The 12,350-nt window shown below is 51.2% G+C and overlaps 1 protein-coding gene across 2 annotated transcripts in view; it reads right to left on the bottom strand.

Annotated features, from left to right (window-relative positions):
* The window catches only part of MDGA2 (MAM domain containing glycosylphosphatidylinositol anchor 2), a 386,993-nt gene extending 379,298 nt beyond the window's left edge, over positions 1-7,695 (bottom strand). For both annotated transcript variants that reach the window (XM_083612013.1, XM_083612014.1), the window contains exon 1: positions 7,414-7,695. In XM_083612013.1, coding sequence (XP_083468139.1) covers positions 7,414-7,486 — 73 coding nt within the window. In that variant the 5' untranslated portion in view covers positions 7,487-7,695. The remainder of the gene's footprint in view (positions 1-7,413) is intronic.
* Between the last annotated feature and the right edge of the window lie 4,655 nt (positions 7,696-12,350).

Genomic DNA, 12,350 nt, shown 5'->3' with positions numbered 1-12,350 from the left:
ACATACAGTCATAGAAATGTGGTGGGTCCTACAGTCTGTCTAGAGGGGAAACTCCCCAGGGAGGAGTCCAGCTCTGACCCTGGAAGTGGCACCTCTTTTGACGAGGAGTCTCAATCAGCTCCCAACCAAGTCTGTCTGCCCGTACCAGTTCTGCAGAATGGCAAAGAAGCCTTCAGAGGCTGTTGGGAGATGCCACAAGGACTCTCCAAGGTCCTGAAGTACCCAAGGCTACACGTCTCTCTCCCAACCATCTTGCCCTGCAGATGCTGCAGAGTGCAATTTCCACCAGCCCCAGCATGATACAACCATGTAGACTGGGATGGTTGTGAGATGCAGTCCCAAACCTCTGGAGGATATCAGGTTGCAGAAGGCTGGTTCAGGGAGAGTTCTGCCATTCTTTCTTCTGTAGCTAAATTTAAACAAAGAAAAGATTTCTGGAACAGCCTGCACATGAGTGGAACATAAGAGGAGCCTGGTGGATCTAGTTCAGCATTCTGGTCTCACAGGGGCCAAGCAGATGCTTGTGGGAAACCAGCAAGCAGGACTCAAGCACAAGAACATTCTCCTTTCCTGTGGTTTCCAGCAACAGGTGTTCAGAAGCATTGCTGCCTCTGACCATAGAGGCAGAGTATAGCCATCATGGCTAGTAACCATCAATGGATTTTTCCTCCATGAATTTGGCCATCTAGGTTGGTGGAGGGGAGTTTCATAGTCTAACTCTGCACTGAATAGAGATGTACTTCCATTTATGCGTCCAGGATCTTCCAATATTCAACTTCATTTGATGTCCACAAGTTATAGTGTTGTGACAGTGGGAGCAAAACTTTCCTCTCTCTACTCTTTCCATGCCATGAATAATTTTTACAAACTTCTATAATGTTGCCTCTTACTCAGTTGTCAAAGATAAACAGGACTTGGTCTGGCCAATGGTGGAACGGGAGACCACCCTGGGAACTCTCTGCATGATATTTTGAGTTCCACAAGAAAGGGAACATAATGCTTTAAAGGTCCATGTGAATCCCTGTAAAACTGGACAATTGCACTGGGTCTCTGTGAACTCTGTCCAGGGCTGCAGGAGATTGATTATATATTTTAAAAATTGCCGCTAGCTTCTGAACCCACTGAACTGAAGCAGCTCCGAGACGGAAATTAATTACCTTTCTTCTACCTATTTGCAGAGCAAAATCCTTGATTGAGCCTTCTTAGCCCTGGCAAAATATTAATCATAATATTCATACTTGTGTCAAGATTTTAGATTATTAACGGTAACTGTTATTTTTTTAATAATAATAATAATAAATCCATCAGACACGTTTTGCTGAGATTTAAAGGCTCTCTGGCAATGAAGATAAGCAATGAAAACTGGGAGATGATTTGGACTGCAACTTCCATCAGGCTCAGCCAGCGCTTCAAAGCAACTGGAGAGCAACACGCTGGAAAAGCTGTTTTAGAGGAAGCAAGAGAAGGGCATTCTCAAAGCTGCTGAATGCCTGCCGTTTGAGCTGTTGACCCTTGTTTCCAAAGGCCATAAGAGTGTGGCCATAAGAACATAAGGAGACCCTGATGTATCAAGCCATTGGCTCCTGCAACCCAACATCCTGTTCTCACAGTGACCAATGAGATGGTTGTGGGATACCTGCAAACAGGACCTGCTGAATATACTCTCTGTGCACAGGCAAACTTTCCAATGTACATCTGCTGTTGGTTAGTGGCAGATGATGCCAGCCTAGTCATGGCAATGGGAATAATACTAATAATTTATTATTTATACCGCACCCATCTGGCTGGGTTTCCCCAGCCACTCTGGGGAGCTTCCAACAGAATATTAAAATACAATAGTCTATTAAACATTAAAAGCTTCCCTAAACAGGGCTGCCATCAGATGTCTTCTAAAAGTTTGGTAGTTGTTTTTCTCTTTGACATCTGGTGGGAGGGCGTTCCACAGGGCAGGTCCCACTACCGAGAAGGCCCTCTGCCTGGTTCCCTGTAGCTTTGCTTCTCGCAGCGAGGGAACTGCCAGAAGGCCCTTGGAGCTGGACCTCAGTGTCCGGGCAGAACGATGGAGGTGGAGACACTCCTTCAGGTATACTGGACTGAGGCCGTTTAGGGCTTTCAAGGTCAGCACCAACACTTTGAATTGTGCTCAGAAATGTACTGGGAGCCAATGTAGGTCTTTCAGGACTGGTGTTATGTGGTCTTGGCGGCTGTCCCCTGTCACCATTCTAGCTGCCGCATTCTGGATTAGTTGTAGTTTCCGGGTCACCTTCAAAGGTAGCCCCACATAGAGTGCATTGCAGTAGTCCAAGCGAGAGATAACTAGAGCATGCACCACTCTGGCGAGACAGTCTGCAGGCAGATAGGGTCTCATCCTGCGTACCAGATGGAGCTGGTAGACAGCTGCCCTGGACACAGAACTGACCTGCACCTCCATGGACAGCTGTGAGTCCAAAATGACTCCCAGGCTGCGCACCTGGTCCTTCAGGGGCACAGTTACCCATTCAGGACCAGGGAGTCCTTCACACCTGCCCACCCCCTCTCCCCTAGGAACAGTACTTCTGTCTTGTCAGGATTCAACCTCAATCTGTTAGCCGCCATCCATCCTCCAACCGCCTCCAGGCACTCACACAGGACTTTCACCACCTTCACTGGTTCTGATTTAAAAGAGAAAACACCCAAAAGCAAATCTTGCTGCCTTACTGAACTCTCAGAATAACACCACAGCAGAAACTCTGCAATCCCCAATGCATACAGGGTGTATATCTGAGATTTTGTGTGTGTCAGCTAGTTTACACATGTGCTTTTGACATTGTAAATAAATATACATACATTACAATTCCCGAGTAAGGAGATGGCCTTTCCCCAAGGTGTTTGCTTAGCCTTAGCCAATAGCTACAAGGGACACCTTAAAACAGTGGTTCTCAAGGGGGGTGAAGCAGCACACTAGTGTGGCCGGCGAGGAAGGCAAGTGTGGCAGGAAGATTCAAGGACAATCAAAGAAGCTTCTAAACCTTTCAGTGAAGTATAGTATTGTATAGTTTTGTTTTAGTTTTTTGCAGAACAGAGATAGATACCTTCAGTGCTTTTTTCCTGAGGGTACGCAGGGGTACACATACCCCTAAACATTTTGTGAATCTAAGTTTGACCTCATTGAGGGGCAGTATTTCAATATGAATAGGAAAATGAGAGTATCCCTAAACATTATTTTTTATAGAAAAAAGCACTGGATATCTTTGCAAGATGAGAGCATCAAGTGATTGTGCAAGCTCACCCCTCTCATTGAGGCCCATACGCAAGAGGCTCATTTATACTTATATTTTGGGAATGATTCCTGTTCTTATGTAGCTGCATTATTTTATACTTTCCGGGGATGTCCCATGATCATATTATAAAGTAGTTGTGTTCTGTGCTATAAATCAAGCCCTGCTAGGGAGTTGTTCCTTTTGGTTCTCCAATGTATAAGAAGTACACCTAATAATCAATATTTATCAATATCAATAAAGGCATCAATATTCATACCAATATCAATATCAATTTAAAAAATCAGTGTGAGCCCAGAGAAAATAGTTTGAGAACCACTGCCAATGGCGAGAAGATGCTTGCTTACCGATAGATGAGCGCTGCTGGCCCTTGATTGCTGGTGGCTACCAGCTGGAGCACAAGTTCTGCCTATTTTGGTGAGGTTTAATAGGAAGCTGTTTACAGGTTAGGAATCCAGAGATACTAAACAGGAGATGCCTGGGAGTGTTGTCGTCCCCCCCACCCCCCACAATTCAAGAAGGAGCTTTGACTGTGGAAACTCCTTGGTTTTGGGAAAACAACTGTCATTGCTTAGAAAGCCAGCTCTTGCCTTCCCTCTCCAGCTTGGCATGCATTTTTCCTGAAGCAAACAGGTACAGCAAAAGAAAGTGTTATCTCTCCAGGACAGTCTCATCATTAGGAAACTGACCCTGTGAAAGACTGCCCCCTAGAGGCCTCTGCTGCTCAAGGAGAAGGTGGTGAGCACAAAACATTGAAATAATTCAACTAGAGTTGCTTTTGCTGAACTAGGCATTTTGGACAATACTACATGGACGGCCCCATCTTCCACAGAAGGGGCGTCTTAAAATCAGAAATGATCTGGATCTGAGCACCCTGCTAAGCCACCCAACAGCCTACCTGGGTATCCACAGCACTGCGAGGTTCACAAAGGCTCCATTTCCCAGCCCCCAGTGGGGCAGGTGATTCCAGGTGGCCAACGGAGGATGTGCAAAAATCCAACCGGTTGATGCAGGACCATCACAAATGCCAAAGCAAAGGTAAACCCACAAGAAAGAATCCTTAGGGCAGTCTGCACACACCAAACACAAAAAAACCAAACAGATTCCAGCTGTGTGCAATAGCCAAAAAAAGGAGATAAAAGAACCTCAAAACCATGGAGGGCAAGACAATTCTTTATCTGCATTTTTTATATAAAAGAATCCTTTTCAACAGGAATTGATGGAAGGGTTGGGGTACTGCCGACTAAGTCCTACCAACCGTCTCTAGATGCAGACTCGCACCCAAAACCTGCAGGTGAAATTCCTCAACCAACCACCGTGTTTTGAATGGGGAGTGTGAGTAGAATCACACACCATTTGCCAGGGGAGAGCTGTGTGTCGGCTGCCACATCCATGCACTCTCATCACCAGAGCACAGCTCACCCAGCGTTGAGCAAAACGGCAGCGGGAAAGGGTTATGCCAATCACACACATCGCTGTGTGCCCGACTCCAGGAATCCCACATCTCAGAGCCACCAAGACTGACCGTGGCCTGTTTCTTCCTGCCCACATATCACATGCTGTCTTTGCGAGAAAAGAAACACACACACACTAGATTGAATGAACATCCTGTTCTCCGAGAAGAACCTTTTGTAATGCACACTCACACAAAGAAGGTTTTTTCCCCCCTATATATATATGTGCAACCATGGTGCCAAATAACACCACCTGCCATCAAAACTCAGATCTGCAGGAGTCACAAAATCAGGCAGGGACATCAACAGATGGTTGGGGGATCATTATAAATTGAATATAACCAAACACAAGTCCAAGTGCCATTAGAGTGCTCTGTTCAGGGGTGAAAATCTCATGCATTTGCCCCCCCCCCCAAAGGAAATATTATGAAACTAGCACAGAACTTCAGCAACACACATTCTCTGCATGCAATATTTTTTTGGGTGTTCGGCTAGGAAGGAAATTGGTGGAAGTGTATGGGGGATACTATCAAGCACACCAGAGGAGAGGAATTTGTTTGGGGTTTTTTTCTCCCCAGGAACAGGCCACCTAGAACAGCTAGAACCTGGTTTGATCGCGGGAAAGCCACACAAGAGGCAACATTCCCAGGGCCCAAGAGAAACCACTCATCGTTACCAAATGGCCATCCAGGCACCAGGGGAAACCAATGGGCCTGCCTCTCTGGCCTAGAGCCAGCCCTGCCCACTAGCCCCCTTTCCAGAGAGGATGCTCTTCAAAGAGGCATGAAATCCATCTCTTCCCTCTGTGTGTGTGTGTGTGTGATCACTAGCTGGAGAGAAGAGACGCGGGGAAGGTTTGGCCTCTCTCTGGGTTCGGCATTCCCCACATCAGAAGGCTGTTGCCAGGGAAATGGAATGAATGAGAGAAATTCAGAAGGAAGATGCAAAACTACCCCCACCCCTACCAAAGCAAAAAAAGAAAGGGGGGAGCAGTTACTTCCAGGGGGAGAAAGGGGTTCGATACAGAGGCATGGAGCCTTGTCTCTTTTCGGTGCAGCAGGAGGAGGCTGATTCTGGGGAGGAGCAGGGGTTTTTTGTACACACATATACACACACAATTGCCGCAGAGAAGGAGAAGCAAGCTCCCTGCCTGCCTGCCTGGGGAGTGAATGAATCTTCCCTCCCCCGCCGCCCCCTCGCTCTGCCAACGTCAGCCGGAGATTTGCATGGCACAAGCGGCGCCCACCGCCGTCTCCTCCTCCTCCTCCTCCTCCAAACCGGGCACCGCGGCCATTGGAGCCGGCCAGCGCTGTGTGTGCGTAAATGTGCCACGCTGAAGATGCCGCCCGCTCTCGGCTGCTTCCAGAGGGTTAAACTCCATCTCCCCCTGGCTGCCAACCCGAGTTAATTTCCACCTCCACAACACCGGGGGTTGGGGAGATTTAATAGAGGGTTATTTTTAGCATCCTTCCAACACGCGGGCGCACACTCACACACCAAAAACCTTCTACAGGGAAGCGTCCCCCCGCAAAAAAAGAGAGAGATCTGAAAGGCCACCCCAGAAATAGATGCGGGAAAGTTTGCAGCCTGTCAAAACCTCTCCTAACCTCCGCTCACCGGGAAGCAGGGCTGAGAGGAGTTCAGGAAACGGGGGGGGGGGGGGAGAGAGAGAGAGAGAGAGAGAGAGAGAGAGAGAGAGAGAGAGAGAGAGAGAGGTCTTTTTCAGCCTCCAAGACTCTCTCTGGGCTCTGCTGACATCTCCGCACACGCCTGCCTGTCTCTGCAGCCTCGGATTGCACCCACCAGCCTCTCCGGGCGCCCATCACCAGGGCCTCCTGCCCACCAGTGCAAGACCCCCTGGAGGCTCCCAAACCGAGCCCAGAGGTGGAAAGATTCCCCCCTCCCATGTGCAAGCAGACCGTGGCTGGCATCGCATCTTTCGGGGGGAGGTGGCGAGGGATGAGGCAAACGAGCCTCCTTCTCTTTCCCGAGGTCTTTGCAGCTGGTATTTAGACAGCTGCGTGGAGAAGGGGAGCGGGGGCCAGCAAGAGAACAGAGGGGGCCATTTACGCGCCCAGGAGAGCCCGGCCAACCTAGGCAACACGGAGCTCCAGAAAGCCCGGAGCTGGGAGGATGGAGCGGTGGACGGAGCGAGTCAGAGACGGACCGAGTCCTCCCGGGCATTGCCCGGTGCCCAGATGTGCCACCGGCTGCATTTGCAGCTGGAGGAAGAAGAGGAGGGAGCCTGGGGCTTCCTCTCCTCTCCTTCCTTCTTTTGCCCACCACCCTCCGCCAAATCTCCCATTCCTCCCTCCCCACCCCAAAGTCAGCTCCCTCCAAACGGTCCCTCTCCCTGGGATGCCAGCCCCCTCCACCGTTCCTCGGTGGCGCAGAGCAGGTCCCCCTCCCCTCTCCCTCGCTTCCCGGACCGGCGGGGAGGTGGGGGCAGCAATCCGGTCGCCTGAGCCAAGACCCGAGTTCGAGCCTCGTTCGGTTGAGATTTGGGGGTGGGGGAGTGCGAAAGAGCTGCTTTTTGAGCCCCGGAAGGTCGGGGGTGCGAAGAGAAGGCTCTCCATGCTTGCAAGGTCACCACGACGCGGGAGGTGGGCTGTTTTTTTTCCCCCTCCGGTGGGGGGAGAGAGAGAGAGAGAGAGAGAGAGAGAGAAAGAGAGAGCAGTAGCGAGCCGGTGGCCGGCACTCACCGTAGACGCCTTGCCCGGAGATGCCCTCCAGCAGCACGGCGAGCAGCCACACGGCCCCGTAGGCTAAATCCATCTTGGCGGCGGCGGGAGCAGCGGCAGCCACATATCCGGGCGGAGGGCACCGGGAGCAGGAGGAGGCGCGCCCCGCTCGCTCGCTCCGCCACGGCCCGCTCGCGGCTCCCGAGGATGGAGGAGGGCGAGGACGAGGATGGAGAGGGAGGCAGCGGCGGCAGGAGGAGGAGGCGGAGAGGAGGGCCCCCCGGGCAGGAGGCGACGCGCGGCGGCGGAGGCTCCGAGCCCCGGCTAGATCGCGGCTTCCTTGCGCGGCGCACTCTGCTGCGGCGGGGCCGGCGGCTGCGGCTCGGCGGCGGCGGAACAGGGCGCAGCCATGGCGGGAGCGCCCCCGGCGCACTCCCGGGCCTGCGGGCGGCGGGGCTGCTGGCTCTTTCCTCCTCCTCCTCCTCCTCCTCCTGCAGCGGCGGGCCCGGGCTGGGAAAGGCAGGATGCGCGCCTGGCAGCAGCTGCGGGGCTTGCGCGCCGCGGTCACGTTGGGCGCTACGTGCTCCGAGCCGCCAGCCGACAAGGCAGCCCCGAGCCGGCCGCGTCAACCGCGCGCCGCCGCCGCCGCCGCTACCGCCGCCACAGCCGCTGGGACCGCTCGTGCCGCCGCCTCTCGCTTCTCCTCCTCGCGAGCGCCGCGGAATGGGAGGCGCCGCGCCTGCCTGCCTCCTGCTTGCCCAGCCTCCGCGCACCTCCTCCTTCCTTCCCTCCTCCTGGCCTGTGGGAAGCTCGCCGGCTTGCGGGCAGCACCGCACGCTTCGTCGGCAAGCGGCTGGGTGCAGGGATCTCGCTCACGTCTGCTTGGACATCTTTGGCTAGGGCGCGCCGACCCGTCTCCTGGGGAGAGTCGAGAGGGATGGAAAGAGGTCCTTCTTCACGCAGCGCATAGCTAAAGCGTGGAAATGCCCCCTCCTCCGGGGGGGGGGGCAGCGGCGACCACCGACTTGGAGGCTTTAAAAGAGGCAAACAGATATTGGCGGAGGAGACGGCCCTCGATGGCTACCAGCCAGAATGGCACAGTTGGAGGCAGCAGTTCTTCTGAATGCCCGTTGCTGGAGGCTGCAGGAAGAGAGAGAGGCTCTTGCGCTCAGGGCTTGCTTATGGGCATCATCTGGTTGGCCATCGTGAGAACCGGATTGCTGGGCTAGACGGGCCATTGGCCTGATCCAGCAGACTCAATTTATGTTCTTAATGGACACGGCTAACTAAACGCCAGGAAGAACTTTCTGACACTAAGAGCTGTTAGACAGCGGAACGCTCTCCCTCGGGAGAAGGTGGACTTAGCTTCCTTGGAGGTTTTTAAGCAGAGGTTGGATGGCCATTTGTCCTGGATGCTTTAGCTGAGATTCCTACATTGCAGGGGGGTTGGGCTAGATGACCCTTGGGGTCCCTTCCAACTCTACAATTCCAGGATTCTAGGCCCATTAATATAAACCATAAATCAAGAAGGAGAGGGCTACCAATGGCTACTAGATACGATGGCTATGCTCTCCTCCACTGCTGGAGGCAATAATGCTTCTGAATCCAAATTGTTGGAGACCACAGGAGGGGGGAGAGTCCTTGTGTTCAGGTCCTGCTAATGTGTTTCTCACAATGAACATCTGTTTGGCCACTGTGAGAACAGGGTGCTGGATTAGACGGTCCATTGGGCCATCACCCTGGGACATTAGGGTGACGGGAGGGTAGTAAATGAGTGAAGAATAGTTATGTTCTTAAATATGTGACTCCTGGCCCTGGTCCTGGAAGCCAAAGCAAAACCAGCCATAACACACACCCCCAAATCTGGATGACATGATGTGCAAGGGGACATGATGTGCAAGCTGGGGAACTCTGCATCACACTTTTGGGCATCAGGTCTTTTCTCCAACTTGATTTTGGGTGGGCTCAGAAGCCATTTGACACCCACAAGACATACCCCTCCCAGGAGCTTCTCAAAAGTGAAGACATGCATATATACAGAAAGAAGTTCCCAAAGTCAACCTGGGAGGGGGAATAAGAGGGTGACCTGCATTACTCTCAAGGTCCCCTCTCCCTTCTGGGATAAGCATCAACAGTTGCTTTGTGTTGAATCAGCCCACTGGCTAGCACTGGTTCTCCAAGATCTGAAGCCCTGTCACTGAAATTATGGAGATGGTCTGCAGGCAATGTGTGTCTTCTTCCACTGAGCTATAGTTCTTCCCACACATGATTTAATTTTCATTTCCTCAAATATGGGCTAATCTGGGATTTGAGCCTGGGACATGACCCCCAAAGTGAGAACTGGGACCCTTGGCCAGGGATGATTAGCCTGTAGCCCTCTAGATGGGGCTGGTCTCCAGATCCCATCTGCCCGGGGGAGCTTAGCCAACCATCATCCAACAACATCTAGATGGCCCACAGATTCCTCCTGCTCTACACAAAGAAGTTGAAAACTTTCAAGAGATGGACAATTCATAAATTTTGGGTTGAATGAATCTATGCTATCAAGAGAAAGAATTGAGGAGGCTGATCTAGCAGGTCTCTCCTTATGTTCTTAAATTCATTGAGTACAAGGCTATCACTAGACAATGCAGGAGCATTCATGGAGCAGAGTGAGGTGTGGACTCCAATACAGACAACTTCCAGTTTGCAGCCAGGTTACGTTCCAATGTGCCATGCTTTTAAGCGAAATCAAGTATATTTGAAACACCATTGAAAAAGCCTGCAAAGTTTTCTGTGCCCCTTTCTGTGACTTTTTTGTGACATTTTCGGGTCACTTCCACGTTCAGTGTGATGCTCACATGCACGGTCATGCACATATCAGGTGCCCCTACAACAGTCGCTGCCTGTACTAATCCACCACTAATGCACTATTATTGTGTCAATTATATGTTGCAGAAGACACCTGCAAAAGGCCCCACCAATTGACAGGGGCCTCATTTCCCACTCGCTGGCTTCCCATGGGCATTTGATTGGCCAACGCTGAAATGGGATGCTGTGCTATGATGGGCCATTGGCCTGATCCAGCAGGACCCCGTGCACTCTTTCCAGCATTTGAGAGAGTTTCTGAATACAAGTTGCTGGCAATCACAAATGGGGAGAGGTGCTGCAGTGCTTCTATCCTGCTTGCATGGTTCCTATTGGAACATCTGGTTGGCCACTGTGAGAACAGGACCTTGGGCCTGATCCAGCAGACAGGCTCCCTTTCTGAGATAATAAAAGCAAGACAACAACAACAAAATAGCATTTAATAAACACAACCTAGATGGCCTGGGCAAATAAAAGGTCTTTGCTCGAGGGACATTTCAAGCAGCAGAAGGCAGGTCTTCCTGGAGAGAATTCTAGAGACAGGGTGCCAACACTGAGAAGGCCCTCCCAAGGGGACCTCACTAGCTAGTCAGAGTACTTGTGTGAGAGAAGGGATCCTTGATAATGAGGTCCATGAGGACCTGCCTTCTACTGGATCAGATTATTTCATCTCAGTATTCTCCATTCAGTCACACAGTGACACTCTGTGGCCTCAGACAGCGATTGGTCCTGCCCATAGCCTGTTATATTTTCTCCAGTATCAGAGACAGACAGCCTCTCAAAAAGCCAGTTACTGGGTTTCATGAACGGGAGAGTGGTCTTGTGCTTCTGGGCTTCCCAAAGATACCTGGTTCATCACCATGGAAAGGACTAAGCTGGACTGAAAAGGCCTTTGTCCTAATCCAGCCAGGCTCTTCTTAGCAGGGCCAGCCCTACCATTAGGCTGAGGGAAGTGCCTGCCTCGGGTGGCAGTTGCTGAGGGGACACAGCTGTGTGAGCTGTTTGACTTCCCCTGAGTCTCTGAAGGAAGTCAGATGTGGAGGAGCTGTCCCATTGCCAGTGCTGAATTGGCATGCAACTCCCAGCATGGTTGGCTTTTGCACACGGGCGGGGTGCAGGGTCCCATATGGTTCTTCATTCCAGGTGGCAAAGCGTTGTTGGCCAGCCCTGCTCCTTACTAGAGTTCAAGGGCTCTTTCCACCCAGGCAAGAATGCTTGGGGTGGAAAGGGGGTGGTCAGTGAGTGGTGTGACCAGAGGAGAAGGGAAGTAGCTGCAGATAAAAGCCCCAAAGGCCAGAGAAGATGCCACATCCTGGTTCATCAGTGACAAAGGGCTAGAAGGTGCAAAAGCATCCTGAGGACCAGAGCAGCCATTCATTTCCCCTCCCGCCTGCTTGGCTGACACTCTTGAAGCCAACGCTCCAGATCATTTTGCTGTCTCAGCTTGAGATTTGAGCACATGAGTCTGTGCAAGGGCTTTCACACATGTGGGGGGGGGGGGGAGCCAGGGCTTTCCAAATCCAATTTTAGGGTGGTGAGTCAGCCTCCATGGTTTGATATGGCATGCTAATGGCATTTCCTCCCAGCAAAAAAAAGGGGGAGGTTGTTCTTTACGCAGAACCAACACCCCCGGCCCAAGGGAACGTGTCCTGTCTTCCACCCCAGCCCTGTCTTTGGCAAACATGGGAAATTGTCAAAACTCTCATAACCTGGCATCGTAGGAAAGCAAAACTGCCTTCCCCTCCCCATCCCAAAATGTTGTGAATACATTTCGAATTGACATATAAAAATAAGGAGCAGACATATGCTAAAACCATACTGGGAGATCCCAGCAATGTAGGCATTGCTTAAACATGACATATCTGAGCTAATCTCTAATTGGGGTCCCTGCATATATCACATTTTAGGTGTACATCTAATGTTTCCCCCCCGCAAATGTACACCTAGAAATTTGTCCAGAATTTCCAGCAGAAAACTCGATGCCTATTTCTTTTCATTAACTGTTATTTATAACATTCATTTATTTAACAAAATGCATATATCACACATGTATATTAGAACCTCACATGAAATATTTAAAATTATCAATTAAAATATGTAAAAGCAACTAA

This window comes from Podarcis filfolensis (genome assembly GCF_964270895.1).
Source record: "Podarcis filfolensis genome assembly, chromosome: 1".
In the NCBI taxonomy this organism is placed as follows: domain Eukaryota; kingdom Metazoa; phylum Chordata; class Lepidosauria; order Squamata; family Lacertidae; genus Podarcis; species Podarcis filfolensis.
This window is presented reverse-complemented; position numbering and strand designations above follow the sequence as displayed.